The 16456-nt window shown below is 44.4% G+C and overlaps 1 protein-coding gene across 1 annotated transcript; it reads left to right on the top strand.

Annotated features, from left to right (window-relative positions):
* Nucleotides 1–725: 725 nt before the first annotated feature.
* On the top strand, nt 726–15972 carry LOC142662549 (membrane-spanning 4-domains subfamily A member 4A-like). The gene is made up of 7 exons (XM_075840762.1): nt 726–819; nt 2722–2887; nt 3369–3497; nt 7449–7505; nt 9150–9314; nt 12294–12413; nt 15304–15972. The coding sequence occupies exons 2-7, from the start codon at nt 2726–2728 to the stop codon at nt 15391–15393; spliced, it is 723 nt and encodes a 240-aa protein (XP_075696877.1). The 5' UTR covers nt 726–819; nt 2722–2725; the 3' UTR covers nt 15394–15972.
* The last annotated feature ends 484 nt before the right edge of the window (nt 15973–16456 follow it).

The following is a 16456-nucleotide window of genomic DNA, read 5'->3' as shown; positions in this document are numbered from 1 at the left end:
TGATCCCATTCCAGCGCCGTCCTGGGCCGTCCTGCTTCAATGCAGGCATGCTCACTTCTGAGCAGGTCTGCTGGGGCTGTTGAAGGGCACTGATTAGCAGGGCAGAATGACTTCCCCCGTCAATCAGTGCCTTTCAACAATGGAAGTGGCACCGCTAGTGTCATTGTTAGGGGCTGAATGGTCGGGCTCGGAACGTGCCCGGCCATTCAGCACTCATGTAATTGTATCTGTGTCATATAGACGCAGGTACAATTAGTGAAGGAGGGGGTGGCGGTGGCTGTTTTCAGCTGTGCCACCGCCCCCTTATACAGGCAGCAGGCCGCCCTGTGTGGCATGGCTGCGGCGCGGGGAGCAGGAGCGGCAGGCGCGGGTGGTCACGGTGGGCCAGACCATCTCAGTGGGCCTGGTGCCACCGCCCCCCTGCTAGCTACGCTACTGGGACTAGTTATGTACAAGGATTGCTGCCATGACTGTGAACAAGGGTGTTCTCATTCACTGACAGCAAGCTAATATCTTGAAAATGGTGAGGAATAAAGAGGAAGTATATTTGATAGTTGTACAACTTTTAATTAATACAGAGATTAAGATTTATTTATATAAAACCGGAAAAGCCTTCAACTATTAGGTGGTGTGAATGATTCTGTACTATATTTCCTCTACAGATTTTCCCTAGGGATTTTTGTTTTGCTCAACTGGCACATTGCCCAGAAATCTCCTCCATGTAAAAGAGTCACATGACTTGCATGCCACTCCTGTAAACAGGATATCCACTGAACAAATTCAGGAGACGTTACGGAAAAAGATTTGGCAGATCAGAAGGTATTATCTAAGGACCAATGTTTAGAACCATATGAGATGGAGTTATATTTCTGTTGTGTAATGTAGGAAAACTGAGAAAAAACTTAAAAAGGATCAAATGTTTGGAATTATCAGTAAACATAACAAAAAGCCTCCTTTACACATTGCAGATTTGGTCAGTATTTTGCATCAGTATTTTGAAGCTAAAACCAGGACTGGATCCTAAACACGGGGCAAATAATATGTCAATATTTAGACTTCTCTTTATTTAATCCACGGCTGATTTTGACTTTAAAATACTGATCAAATCTGCTGAAAAAATGGCTAAAGACTGTGTCTTATATTAGGTGTCTTATAGTAGGTGTCTTGTAGAACATGTCTTGTACTGTAATAGGTGTCTTGCAGTAGATATCTTGTAGAAAATGTCTTGTAGAAGATGTCTAGTAGTAGGTGTGTTGTTGTAGGTGTCTTGTAGCAGTTATCTTGCAGCCGGTGTCTTGCAGCCGGTGTCCATGTAGTACGTGTTGTATAATAGGTTTCTTCTAGTAGGTGTCTTGTAGTCGGTGTCTTGTAGTAGGTATCTTGCAGTAGGTGTGCTGTTGTAGGTGTCTTGTGGCCGGTTTTCTCGTAGCCGTGTCTTGTAGTATGTGTTGTATAGTAGGTTTCTTCTAGTAGGTGTCTTTCAGCCGGTGTATTGCAGTAGGTGTTGCATAATAGGTTTCCTCTAGTAGGTGTCTTTCAGCCGGTTTCTTGTAGTAGGTGTTGTATAATAGGTTTCTTCTAGCCGGTGTCTTTCAGCCGGTGTCATATAGTAGGTGTCTTGTAGTAGGTGTTGTAAAATAGGTTTCTGCTAGTAGGTGTCTTGTAGCTGTGTCTTGTAGTAGGTGTATAATAGGTTTCTTCTAGTAGGTGTCTTGCAGCCGGTGTCCTGTAGTAGGTGTTGTATAATAGGTTACTTCTACTAGGTGTCTTGTAGTAGGTATATTTCAGTAGGTGTGTTGTTGTAGGTGTCTGGTTTTCTTGTAGTAGGTGTTGTATAGTAGGTTTCTTCTAGTAGGTGTCTTGTAGTAGGTGTTGTACAATAGGTTTCTTCTAGTAGGTGTCTTTCAGCCGGTGTCTTGTAGCCGGTGTCTTGTAGTAGGTGTTGTATAATAGGTTTCTTCTAGTAGGTGTCTTTCAGCCGGTGTCTTGTAGCCGGTGTCTTGTAGTAGGTGTTGTATAATAGGTTTCTTCTAGTAGGTGTCTTGTAGCCGGTGTCTTGCAGTAGGTGTTACATATTGGGTGTCATTCAGTAGGTGTCTTGTTGAAAATGTATTTTAGAACCTTTCTTATAGAACAGTGCTTCCTGCCCCTCCCCTCCCCAGTTTTGGTGAGGCACAGCTGACCGTATTGATAGAAGTGATTATAAGCTACACAGTCCTTTCTATGGTTGCACCAGTCTCTGGTTTAGCAACAGAACAGACCCATTTTGTGCTTTTTTTAATGTTATTGTGGGTTCAGGAGACACATTGTTAATACATTGAGCTCTTGGGGGGTGCTGGTTCTCTTTGCAGAGTTGGTGTAGGGAGTCTTACAGGCAATGCTCCCTGGGAAAAAAAATACGTAATTAGCTTTCCTCCAGAAGGTTGATTCTTGCTCATCTATAGAACACGCTGTCTATAAATGGGTGTCTCTGGTTGGCTGATATCCCTGGTCATGTTTCAAGGCTCTTTAATGGGTCGGACATTGACCTACAGAGTAGCTACCTGTAGGTGGCATAAGATAAATTGTGGTAATTTTTAAGAATGTTTGTATGAACAATGGTGGTGCCCAGTCATCAATATGTTCTGGCTAGTAAGGCATCAGTGCAAAGACTGAGAAGCTCTGTTGTAGAACGTGTCTTGATCGCTCCCATTAAGCCAATGTTGTCTCTTGTTGTTACAGAGCCATGTCTACACTCAAAACAGACGGAGGAGGCTTAGTTATTATCTCACAAGCGAGGGCTCAAAATGATCCGGTGAATGCACCAGAAGAGCAGTCCCATTATTCTCCATCCAGTATGCCCAAACCACTGGCCGCATTTTACAGTGGAGAACCTGAAGTTCTTGGAGTAAGTTGCATTCATCTTAATATATGTCTTATGAAATTTTATTGTGCGTGCCTCGCAACATTTGAATCCACCGAGACATTGTAGTCACCACCCCCAATCCACTCAGTAACGCCCACAAATCACAGAAACGCCCACTTTTGGCGATATTTGCATAAATCCCGCCTCCTTTTAGGTCTGTTTCACTGGTACTTACTGATTTAATTAAAAAAAACGATACTAAATGGGGCAGCACAGTGGCTACATGTAGATTTTTATGCGGATTTGCCGCAAACGCTGCGGATTTCTCCATTTGCCTATAGTCTGCTTCCATTGCACATAGACACTGTTGGTTGGCTTAGGTCTTTTAAATTTTACATTGATATACCCAGTGGGCCCTGGGTTTGTGCCCTCTTGGATGGTGAGCCCTGTAGCCATTGGTCGTAGTAACTTATTATCACCCGTTATATTAGTATAGATAACATGTATTTTTCTTATTTTGCAGACTGTTCAAATATTTGTAGGAATCCTTTTTATCACATTTGGCATCACGCTTACGATTTCGGTTGGGTCGATGTTTGACTACTTTAAAATTGTCTTAGACACCGGTGTGCTCTTATGGTCTGGTTTATTGGTAAGATCATTTATATCGAAGTCTGATATTAAACTTCTTGGATTGTCAAACATATTCATTGTGCACAGCATAGAAAGAAAGGAAAGAAAGAATTAAATAAACTGCTCAATTTCCCTTCTCTGCCCTTTTTTTGTATATGTGGTAAATACATCTTTATACTCTGGAAAAAGTTGACGCATTATGTTGCCCAGTGCTGGTCTGAGGGCGGAGCATGACACAGGGACTCGCTCATTGGTGTCCTTTGAATCCCTGTATCATGCCCCTTCCTCTCAGGCCCTGCATTAGGCATAACGCTGGTGCCTGATTATAGGGAGGGCACATGGGATACATACCCAGGGCCTCTGCCACCTTGGGGAAGCAGGTGGCCTCCACTACCCATCCTCCTGACCAAGGTTAAAATCTGTTAAAAAATCTGTTAAAATCAGAACCTGATCTGGAGAACCCGGTGGTGAAAGGGAGCCTCGCTGCCCCGATAGTCACCTTGTAGGCCCCTGGCTAATTTTAGCCTGAGACCTGACGGGCTCCCACCTTATATAACTGGAGTTACCCATACTTGGTATTCAATTGCCATCGGACACAGTATTTTCTAGTTATGGCCCTAGTCGTTACTATTTCTATGGGTAGTATGGGTCCACTGCTTATCTCTGGGAATACCAACTCCTAATGACAGTTCCCAGATGGTGCTCGGAAATCCTATTTAACCAAGAAAAATTAATCCTGAATACACATGGCTCTCTCCATTAAAGTCACTGGCTTGACTTGCACAGTATCCACTCGTGTACGTGGCCGGTGGGATGGGAGCACCAGCTGGGATGGGGGCACTTTAATCTTGCCCGCTCAACACAATGAATCAGTTTGGCTTAGAGTGTTCCTATTCTATCTATAGCAGCCCAACATAAGAAGGATCATCTCTTCTTAAATCCATCCCTCTAGATTGTATATGTTCATGTAATAAACCCCTTCCCGAAATCTGACATAACTATACACATAGTCGGAAGGCCTGAAAGGAGACGCAGTACCAAGACATGTGTAGATAGTAGGCGGTTTGCCCTGGCCTACGCATTTCGAGCACGTACTGTGCTCTTACTCATGGCAATTCTTTTTTATGAGTAAGAGCACAGTACGTGCTCGAAACGCGTAGGCCAGGGCAAACCGCCTACTATCTACACATGTCTTGGGACTGCGTCTCCTTTCAATTTTAATTTTAACACCCCAATAAAGGTGGGAATACTGCTTCCTTTTTAAACTCAAAGTACGACTCAGCGCTGGGTCATTTCTTCCATTTTTTCTATTGCATACCGCCAGCCGTAGCGGGGATCCGAGCGGAGAGTCTGGAGACGCATCAAACTGGTGAGCTGGAGGTTTCCTCCCTTCTTAACCCGTTCCATATGCTGCAGGTGTCAACTGTGTAATACAGCTGATATCTCGCACGAACGGTCCTGAATCAGAGATATCTCCAATCCCAGCCATTTAACGACTTAGATGCCACGGCATCTAAGACCGAAGACACAGGGGGAGGCCTCTGTCACTCCTTTGGCTCCGCTGAGCCAGAGGCAGGTCTTAATAGGAGCTGGCAAAAAGCATAATACACTCCAATACACAAGTATTGGGATAAGTTTAAACAGGGCGTAAATGCTGCGGATTTTCCGCAACACAAAGCGTGCGTTCCGGAAAATTCGCAGCATAATACAGTAGCAGCAAAGTGGATGAGATTGGAACAAATCTCATCCACACACTGCATAAATGATAAGCAGAAAAAAACGCTTGTTTTTTTAATCCGCAGCATGTCAATTGCATTTGCGGAAACGCTGTTTCTTTTTTGCAGGTTTTCCCTATTGAATTCAATGGGGGGGGGGGTGAAACCCGCAACAAATAGCAGACGTTGCGTAACTCAGAAAAAAAAAATCTTATACTCACCCAGAATTCTGTGTTTCTTCGCTCAGACCGGCCTCCTAGGATGACGTTTCATCCTATGTGACCGCTGCAGCCAATCACCGGCTGCAGTGGTCACACGGGATGAAACGTCATCCCAGGACTGCAAAACGTCAGGAGTTCGGAGGGACGCGTTGCCATGGGAAGTATCCATTTTTTTTCCATTGCATGATTTTCGCAGCGGACATTCCAGCCGAAAAACTTCTCCACAATTTGGTGTTTTTTTTGTACAGAATTCTCTTCAGCACGCTAGAGCGGATACGCTGTTTGTTTTTATGCAGCGTATCCGCCCTGTGTGAACATAACCTTGCAGTTCATTGTATCTGCGCTCTAACAATCGCTTGTTCAATTCCCCTAGTGGGACTTAGGCCTCATTTACACGAGCGTAATATACGCGCGTGCGACGCGCGTGCTTTTCACGCGTGTCGTACACACCTATATTAGTCTATGGGGCAGTGTAGACGATGCGTGAATTTTGCGCAGCGCGAGTGCGTTGCGTAAAACTCACGACATGTTCTATAATCGTGCGTTTTTCGCGCATCACGCACCCATTGAAGTTCCGTGCGAACCCATTGAAGTTCCGTGCGAACCCATTGAAGTTCCTTACGCACCCATTGAAGTTCCTTACGCACCCATTGAAGTTCCGTGCGAACTGCGTGATTCGCGCAAGAGCTGTCAAAAGGATGAATGTAAACAGAAAAGCACCACGTGCTTTTCTGTTTACAAACATCCAAACGGAGTGTCAAATTAGAGATGAGCGCACCGAACTTCACCGGGTACGGCCGAACTCGTTTTGACCGAACCCGGCAAAAAATGTTCGGGTACGCGACGGCAGGAGACAGTCATTGTCCACGGTGCTGAAAGAGTTAAACTGGTTCAGCACCATGGACAGTGACTTCCGATCACAATATACATGAACGTGTAAAAAAAAAAGAAGTTCTGACTTACCGAGAACTCCCGGCTTCTTCCTCCAGTCTGACCTCCCGGGATGACAATTCAGTCCAAGTGACAGCTGCAGCCAATCACAGGCCAAGCACAGCCTGCAGCCAATCACAGGCTGCAGCGGTCTCATGGACTGCCGCGTCATCCTGGGAGGTGGGGCCGGATGACAAGAGAGGGACGCGTCACCAAGGCAACGGCCGGGAGACCGGACTGAAGGAAGCAGGAAGTTCATGGTAAGTATGAACGTCTTTTTTTGATTCACAGGTTGGTGTATATTGTGATCGGAACTCACTGTCGAGGGTGCTGAAAGAGTTACTGCCGATCAGTTAGCTCTTTCAGCACCTTGGACAGTGACGGGCGTCGACTAGCCTCATCTCTATGATGGCGGCTGCGCGAAAATCACGCAGCCGCGCATCATACACGGATGACACACGGAGCTGTCAAATGCCTTTTGCGCGCGCAAAACGCAGCATTTTTTGCGCACGCAAAACGCACACGCTCGTGTAAATCAGGCCTAAAGAGTATAAAATGAGTTAAACAAGTTTTTTGTAGTATAGGAAAAAAAAAGTCTAATTCAAAAAGAAACCTTTTCCCATTATTCCCCTAAAGTAATGTAAAGAATAATAATAAAAAAACATGATTGAAATTGCCGCCTACTTAAAAGTCCATACTAATACAGTATAACATTATTTATCCCACACAGTGAACGCTGTCATTTTTGTTAAGATTGTTTTTCTTTTGTAAAAGATTTAAAAAAACGTTACAAATTTGGTTTCACTGGAATCGTATTGACTATTGACCCACAGATAAAGTTACATTAACATGAAGTTTTTACCGCTCAGTGAACGCCATAAAAATTAAAAACCCCAAAAAATAGTTTTTTTTACCATTTCACCCCACAAAATCCCCGTTAAGCTTCCCAGTACATTATATGGTACATTAAATAGTGGAATGAAAAAGTACAACTCGTCCATGGAAATTAATGCACGGTTGTCATAGCCCCGCCTTTTTATCACTGTACAGTTACATAAACCAAATGTGCTGTTGATCTGTGCTGTTTTTTACTTCATATTTTAGTATATTGTTTCGGGATCACTATCACTGGCTGCTTCAGTAAAACCAACAATAGGGAAGGTAAGAAAATTTTTACAAAATATAAAGAAAATTAGGTTAATGGGGTTGTCCAGGCACCGGGGCGGTTTTTCCCACTGATGACCTATTCACAGGTCATCAGTATATGATCGGTGGGGGTCCGACACCCGGATCTCGTACGATCATCTGTTTCGGCTGCCTCTGGGCACCAGATGTTATGCAGGGGTTGGTGTTGGAAGCAGATGGCTCCATACATTGTATAGCGACCGAGCTGCAGCATGGCCTTATACAGTGGTCAAAGGCATCTGCTTCCGGCAGACATCCGGTGTCTGGAGACAGCCGAAACAGCTGATCGTACGAGGTCCGGGTGCCTGGACAACCCCGTTAAATTTGAAATGTTGAGTGAGACCTTAACAAATGGGATGACTCCAGTTATTCATAACATTTCTTCACATTTTTATGCACATAAAGGGTTACTGGGCTCATCATTGAAGGTGTTGTCTTGTATAAAGACAACCCCTTTTGAAATAGAAGCGGCCGCGTGAGAAAGTGGATCACTGTGGGTCTGGCTTCTCTAACCCTCGGGAACAGGCAATGTAAGCCTCATCCGGCCATACAGAGGAAGCATTGCATTACATGTCGACCGTTCATGAAAGGCCACCCATGTAATTCATGGATAGGACAAGTCTGCAGGAGCGCAGCTGCTTTTGCAGACACCCCTCTATGATGTCCATATGCTTCAAAAGAGGTTTTGCCGCTTATTTATGAAATATACTACCTCTGGGACCCCACCTATTAGAAGAACTATGTTCCCTTGACCCCCTTAAGACATTGAAAAGTGGAGGGTTACAGAATTAAGAAAGCATTAACAGCACTACAGTGTGGTTGAATTGTTTTTCTGCTCCACTCTTCTGTTGCTATTGCAGTTCCTAACCCTAGGGGGATCCTAGGAAACTGGAACCCTAGGCATTTGCCCAGTTTGGCAAACCCTAAAAGTCATCCTGTTCCTAGTGCAGACAGAGCTGTGGGGGAGGGCTCCATTTTGAAGTCCAGCAGTCTTAGGCCTTATTCACATGAACGTGTGCGTTTTGTGCGCGCAAAAAACGCTGCGTATTTTGCGCGTTGCAGTTCCGTGTGTTATAAGTGTTTGCTGCGTGATTTTCACGCATATGCCATCCTTATGAAACGCGGTTTTGATGTTTAGAAAAAGAAATGAAGGAAGTGCTTTTATTTTTTCCTTCATTTCTTTATCTACTGTTGCGCGAATCACGCGCGACACACGGAAGTGCTTCCGTGTGCTGCGTGTGATTTTCACGCACCCATTGACTTCGATGGGTGCATTATGTGCGAAAAACGGCCAAGTATAGGACATGTCGTGAGTTTTACGCAGCGGACACACGCTGCATGAAAATCACGGAATGTCTGAACGGGCCCATTGACTAACATAGGTCCGTGCGACACGCGTGATTTTCACTCGCGGATCATGGACGTTAAACACGTTCGTGTGAATAAGGCCTTACAGACAGATCTTAGTTGGTAAAAAGAGCTGAGGGGAATGGCTGATCTCCTGGGACACATAGATTTTTTTTCCACAGTTGTTTATAGGGACATATTCGCTTTTAGGTGAAGTTATCCTACAGTTTCCAATTTCTCATTTATCTAATGATTGTTAATTTTTTTTTCCAGGTCAAGTCAAGTTTGGTGATGAACATCTTCAGTACTGCTGGTGCTTGTATTGCAATATTACTAATCATAACCGTTTTTCCTTCACCAGTTTATCTCCATTATTCCAATTTGTTTTGTGCATATTATAAACCAAATACAGAATGCACGGGAGCATTTAACCCAAAGGTAAATTTTCCATTTATTTCATGCCTTTCTTTTCCTAAATGATCATGCTACCTTAAAGTGAATGTCCACCATTTATCATCTTGTCATTTATAGCCATCAGCGCTCCATTTTTATGATACAAAGACATAGATTGAAATTATACATTTTCCCTGCCTGTAGCCACCACTAGAGGGAGCTCAAGCGCTTACTGCATACTGTTCTTTTATTGATTACAATGTATAAAGTGTATGCAGTAAACTCCCACGCTCCCTCTAGTGGTAGCCTATATATCTATACAGCAAATTTAGAGCACTCTATCAGGAAAAACAAACCTTCAGGCCATGTAAAGCCAAATTAGTAAATGAATCAGGACAGAATTTCAAACCTATTTAAATAAAAAAAAACTATGATGGAACACGTCTAAAACGAGTTCAAAAGGAAGAATCCTTGGTGTTTTTTTTAATGCGCGATCACATGCATGGAAGTGAATATGTTTTCGTATTTAATATCTCACTTAATTTCCACGTTAGACGTTCATCATCTGTTCCACATTGCTCTTCAGGCATAGTATTTCCAAGTATCATTGAGATCTTCTATGTATAAGAAAATGCATAGCGATAACTCTTTGAGATGACCACCCATATTTGCAGTGAATAAGGGTCTTCTAGGGGGGGGGGTCCTCTGTAACATCCAATGAGAAGACTAATATAAATAAGATATAAGGGAATTAAAAATCCATAATAGAAAGTTTGGGCCAGATCAGGGTGGTCTTCTCAAAGAGATGTTTCACTGTAGTCTCTATGATTCCAAATTATAATGTCTTGGTGAAGAGGTTTTCCTTCATGAATGTATTGATAGGGAAGGGGGTCATTGTATTCAAAGCTGCGGATTAGTATCTGTCCGACTACATTTCTGTTTCAAAGACCATATTATCCAATTGCATATCTTCCCGTCTAATCGGCATTCCACCGGCAAAATTTCCTATTGTTATCCCTATCAAAGAGGATTTCCGGTTTTATATAATCAAAGCTTAATCTCTATATAAATGAAAAGTTCTACAACTTTCTAATACACTTTGTGTTGCAATTCCTCACCAGTTTATTGATTTTTGTTTGCGGTCAGTGAATGGGAACACTATTGTTTACATTCAGAGGCAGCAAACCCTGTGCATAGCTAGTCCTGCTCTTAGCTGAGAAGGGGATACAATTGTATCCAGTCTAGACAGCCTGGATTCCAGACCGATACAATGTAGCAAACTACTACAGAGATAGGTACAGCTTCACAGAGCATTGCCTGGACTGGATACAATTGTATCCCCTTCTCAGCTAAGAGCAGGACTAGGTATATGCAAGGCTGTAAGGCCCCGTTCACACAACGTTTTTTGCAGGCAGAAAATTCTGCCTGGAAAAATCAGCTCCGGTTTTTTTTAAGTGGTTTTGCACCACACGCGTTTCTGCCCTGATTTTTTACACGTTTTTTTGCCGCGTTTTTTTTGAGGCTTTTGTTTTTAGCCAACTCTTCAATAGAAAGATGAAATAACCACACATGAACGAGTCAAAAATCGGGGCAAAAATAACGCGGCAAAAACGCGTCTCCCATTGATTTCAATGGGGGTTTTGAGGCGGGAAAACACCTCAACATAGGGCATATCGCTTCTTTTTCCGGCGAGCGTTTTTTTTTTGCTCGCGGTAAAAAAACGCATCCACCTCCCATTGAAATCGGACGTTTTTTGCAGCGGTTTCCACGGCATAAACGGCGGCCAAAAAAACAGTGCGAACAGGGCCTATTTGTGTATTCTCATTTACTGACAGCAAATTGGTCAGGAATAGAAACGTAGAGGGTAATAGAAAGTTGTAGAACTTTTCATTTATACAGAGATTACATTTTATAAACATTAAAGGGGTTGTCCACGCACGGGGCAGTTTATCATACTGATGACCTTTTCACAGGATGGGTCATAAGTATATGATCGGTGGGGGTCCGACCCCTGGACCCCGCACCGATCAGCTGTTCCGGCTGCCTCCGGGCATCAGACGTTAGGCAGTGATTGGTGCCGGAAGCGGATTGCTCTAGTCACAGTATAGCGGCTGAGCTGCAGTACTGTGAATAGGAGCAGAACTGCAGTAACCAAGCACGGCCACTAAACCATGTACGGAACCATCTGCTTTCGGCATTCTGGTGCCCGGAGGGAGCCGGAACAGCTGATTGGTGCGGGGGTCCAAATATCAGACCCCCACCGATCATATATTGATGACCTAACCTGTAAATAGGTCATCAGTATGGAAACCCCCCCCCCCCCCCCCCAGACAACCCCTTTAAACCAGAAAATCTCTTTAATTTCACAATGGACTTCATGAACCTTTTTAATATCTTCTCTATCTACATCAGCCGTTGGGGCATATACCCGAATTATTGTGAGGTCACAAGACTGCATTAAATTACCATTGCCAATCTTATCAACTTCTTTATTACCCATTAAGACCCCATATTCTTTATTCTTGTACATGAGCTGGATGTTAGATGGTGCGTTTTCCTGGAGTCCTTTTCTGATGAATTTAAAAGTAATGTAGAGCGTCTTCTGACCTGAGGGATTCATCTACAGACACTAAGTTGACACCTTCATTAACGCATGTGTAGTAAAACCACAACGACCTTTAATAGCATGAAAGTTCAATACATGAAACGCCACTCACTTCTGATTTGAGTGGTCCCATGACTGCTGGATCCCATAACAGCTGCTAGACCTGGTAGTTACACCCATGATTCTGTTGTGTCTATTCCTATAGCTTGACGCGTTTGGGACCCAATGCAAAAGCTGTATCAGGGACCCCCACCTACCATGTGTCATTTACAATACTGGCATCCCTTTATAAATATAATATGGTTCTTTAGACCCCTTAGACACCAGGGCGCAGGTGCAAATTTTACCTCTGCACCTCCTATTTTAATTTTCCTCTTTTTTTAAAAAAAAATTTAACAATATTTTTTTTTCTGTTTCAGGATTGCTTAGGTGGTATCATGGTGTTCTTGTTTTTACTTACCGTACTAATGTTTTGCATCACCATATCCACATCAGTGTTTGGGTGCAAAACTGCCTGCCGATCATCTTACCATGAAATGGTGAGTTGCTAGTCTTAAAATTTATTTAATTCGATAATAATCTATGGGCCCTTACCACATGGGCAATATCTAATTCATATGGTCTTTAAACTAAGAGTAAAAACAGTGATTCAAGTACCAAACAGGACAAGATGGTGACCAGTGGCGGATTAAGTAGACCATAGGCCCTGGGCTGTTACCCAAACTTGGGCCCCCCTTCTCCACCCCCGCCCTGCCGCGCAGTAACTATTGTTAACACGACCTTTTTGTGCAAACATTAACATATGGGTGTTAAGATTCCCCTTGTCAAAGGTCTGTGTCCCTACATACTGACAGTCTCCAACCATCCCTGACAGTATCACACTGTGTAGTGACACATCCTCCTGACAAGGGGAATAGTGACACCAATTTGTCTATCAGTCCTGGACTGCATAAAGACGTTATGTGAAATAAAAGGATTTCCTATAACAGACATGTCAGGAGAGGTGACAGATTCTCTATAAATCTAGTGACTCACAGGTGACGACGTTTTAGATGCTAGTAGTTTTTTTTCCTCTTTTCTTCTCCATCCGGTCCAGACATCATGACGACTTCTCCCGGCCATGACCTATTTCTGCAGAATTTGCCACTCAGGGGTCTTCGGCTCTTCACTTTTGCAACATTTTCACACCTATAAACGAAGATAAAATTATCATGGTGCCACACACTGTGCCCCTAAATATAATAGCACCATACACTGCACCCCTGAATATAATTGTTTCACACACTGTAAAGTAAAGCACTTCATACACAGTGCCCCCTGTAGATAGAGCCGCTCCCCCTCATGTATATAGCGCCACACACATCCCCCTGTAGATAGTGCCACAAACGCACATGTAAATAGCGCCACACCCCCCCCCCCCTATAGATAGCACAGATCACCTGTAGATAGCATCACACCCAGACAGAGCTACACAAAGCATACCTCCCAACTTTTGAATTCGGAAGAGGGAAATTTTAAGCCACGCCCCTAACCACGCCCAATATCCTGCATCAACACATCAAATCACGGCCAGATTCGTCTGCAAATAACAAGCGCACATTCTCACTGTCTGGATATCGCAGATATTATGGATCCGGTTATATCGTCTTTATGTTACTTTTCCTATCTTGGGTATAACATTTGCTCATCACGGCAGCAGCAGCAGGACAAACCAAAAGGCTGAGAACAATGAAAGTCAAGAGGGAGACCCGGTGGTTGATGACTTTTCAATTGACAGGTAGCAGAGTTACATGATGGGGATTTTTTTTTTCCAGTTGTGTAACTCTGCTACCGGTCAATGGAAAAATCATCCACCAGAGCCCCCCTGTAGATTGCTCCACACACAGCCCCCTATACATAGCACCAGACACAGCCCCCCTGTAGATAGCTCCAGTTACAGCCCCCCTGTAGATAGCTCCACACACAGCCCCCCTGTAGATTGCTCCACACACAGCCCCCCTGTAGATTGCTCCACACACAGTCCCCTGTACATAGCGCCAGACACAGCCCCCCTGTACATAGCGCCAGACACAGCCTCCCTGTACATAGCTCCAGACACAGCCCCCTGTAGATAGCACCACACACAGCCCCCTGTAGATAGCGCCACACACAGCCCCCTGTAGATAGTTCCACACACAGCCCCCCTGTAGATCGCGCCAGACACAGCCCCCCTGTAGATGGCTCCACACACAGCCCCCCCTGTACATGGCGCCAGACACAGCCCCCCTGTACATAGCTCCAGACACAGCCCCCCTGTAGATAGCGCCACACACAGCCCCCTGTAGATGGCTCCACACACAGCCCCCCTGTAGATGGCGCCACACACAGCCCCCCTGTAGATGGCTCCACACAAAGCCCCCCTGTAGATGGCTCCACACACAGCCCCCCTGTAGATGGCTCCACACACAGCCCCCCTGTAGATGGCTCCACACACAGCCCCCCTGTAGATGGCTCCACACACAGCCCCCCTGTAGATGGCTCCACACACAGCCCCCCTGTAGATGGCTCCACACACAGCCCCCCTGTAGATGGCTCCACACACAGCCCCCCTGTAGATGGCTCCACACACAGCCCCCCTGTAGATGGCTCCACACACAGCCCCCCCTGTAGATGGCTCCACACACAGCCCCCCCTGTAGATGGCTCCACACACAGCCCCCCTGTAGATTGCTCCACCTGAGGTCAGATGACAGGTCAGGTGACTGGACTGGTCCACTCCCGTGCCGGCATCGATCCCAGTGAGAACACCGCAGCAAGACTCCTGCCTTCTTTTTATTGCTGCAGCGATCAGCTGTTTTGATACAAGCCCCCCTGTAGACAGCGCCACACACAGCCCCCCTTGTAAATAGTGGCACACACTGCTCCCCCCTTGTATATAGTGCCACATAGCACTCCCCCCTCGTATATATAGTATCACACAGCGCTTCCCCCCTTGTATATAGTGCCACACAGCGCTTCCGCCCTCGTATATAGTGCCACACAGCACTCCCCCTTGTATAGTGTCTCACAGTGCTCCGCCCTTTGTATATAGTGTCACACAGCGCTTTCCCCTTGTATATAGTGCCAAACAGCGCCTCCCCCTTCTATATAGTGTCACACAGCGCTTCCCCGATAGATAGATAGATAGATAGATAGATAGATAGATAGATAGATAGATAGATAGATAGATAGATAGATAGATAGATAGATAGATAGATAGATAGATAGAGATACTTTATTGTCCTATTGTTTGCTTTTCACGGACCGTGCTCCTATACTTTATATGTGAGCACGGCCTGCAAATGTGGGTGGCTATCTGCGGCCGGCAATGACCGCAATCCCGGACCGTTTTGGAATTGAAGTTGTATTAGAATTGTATACATACATTTATTTATGTTTATGTTTGTTTTAGACCGTGGTCATCTATCAATCTACATATTTGAATGCACCGGTTACAACCACTGATGCGCCTCCTGCCTCCACAATTGCGCTGGACTCTTGACCAAGACTTAAAGGCACTCATGGACTATGAGACATCACAGGGATCCGATACAGGAATATTGATGTTAAATGGAAGAACTTATTATCTGACTCACTTATATGCTAGAGGACTCACTTTTTAGATGTTACATACACAAAACACAATAAATAGGAGGTGTAGTATTCAATAAGCAAAAAACTGCACTAAAGTAATAAAAGGAGTATAGATTAAAGGGCATATAAGTAGGGGGTGTCCAAGGCAAATAAGGGCCTGTTCACATGTGCGTTTGAGTTTCTGTTCTTCTGCTCTATCAAAAAAAAACAAAGAACCTTCATACTTGCCCTGGCCGTTGTCATGCTGACGCGTCCCTCCTTTGCCGTCCGGTCCAGCCTCCACAAATAAGATATTAACATTCAGTACGACCACGTGGTTCTCCATAGAGGAAGTTCTAAAAACACTTCTTAGATCTATCAAAAATAAAAATGTGTCCTCCGATTACAGTTAATACATGTAATATTTGCCGGATTGTATGCAGTACAGTAGCCCTGAAGTCTGTGAACCCCAAATATTTTATAAAAAAATTAAAAACTTTTTTATACATTTTTCTCATATACAAGTTGTGTAGACCAGTCATGTTCTTCCACAGGGGATTCCTTCCATTACACTATGTTCTTCAGGTCAAACCCAATCAATGATGACTTAACGCTTCCCTCAAAAATATACAATATGTGTTGCCTAATTTGACACACACTATCAACTACGTATGCAATGCAATATATTTAATTTCCCCAATCGCCAGGACCCCCACAGAATGAAAGATTTCTCTTAAATGTGGCTGTGCTGCAGTTCCCACGCTATGCTGAAAATCTGCAAAAGGGCCTGTGACCCTCAGTCCACGGATCAGCGGGAGTCACAGAGATCGGACCCCACCAATCATGAAGTGATGACTCGTATTTTAGGATATGTCATCACTTGCTAAGATGGAAATACCCCTTTAAGCTGGAGTCTATGGAGTCTACCACCTGTTGACAATATATTGGGGACGAAGGTTTGATCCTACATGTATTTGGTCAAGTCCTATTTT

This window comes from Rhinoderma darwinii, chromosome 10, assembly GCF_050947455.1.
Source record: "Rhinoderma darwinii isolate aRhiDar2 chromosome 10, aRhiDar2.hap1, whole genome shotgun sequence".
In the NCBI taxonomy this organism is placed as follows: domain Eukaryota; kingdom Metazoa; phylum Chordata; class Amphibia; order Anura; family Rhinodermatidae; genus Rhinoderma; species Rhinoderma darwinii.
The sequence above is the reverse complement of the archived record's forward strand: the minus strand, read 5'-3'. Positions and strand labels throughout refer to the sequence as shown.

Coding starts and splice junctions, on each gene's coding strand:
- LOC142662549 (XM_075840762.1), top strand. CDS start 2,726: ATGTCTACACTCAAAACAGACGGAGGAGGCTTAGTTATTATCTCACAA. Junction 2,888..3,368: donor GAGAACCTGAAGTTCTTGGA/GTAAGTTGCATT, acceptor CTTATTTTGCAG/ACTGTTCAAATATTTGTAGG. Junction 7,506..9,149: donor TAAAACCAACAATAGGGAAG/GTAAGAAAATTT, acceptor TTTTTTTTCCAG/GTCAAGTCAAGTTTGGTGAT.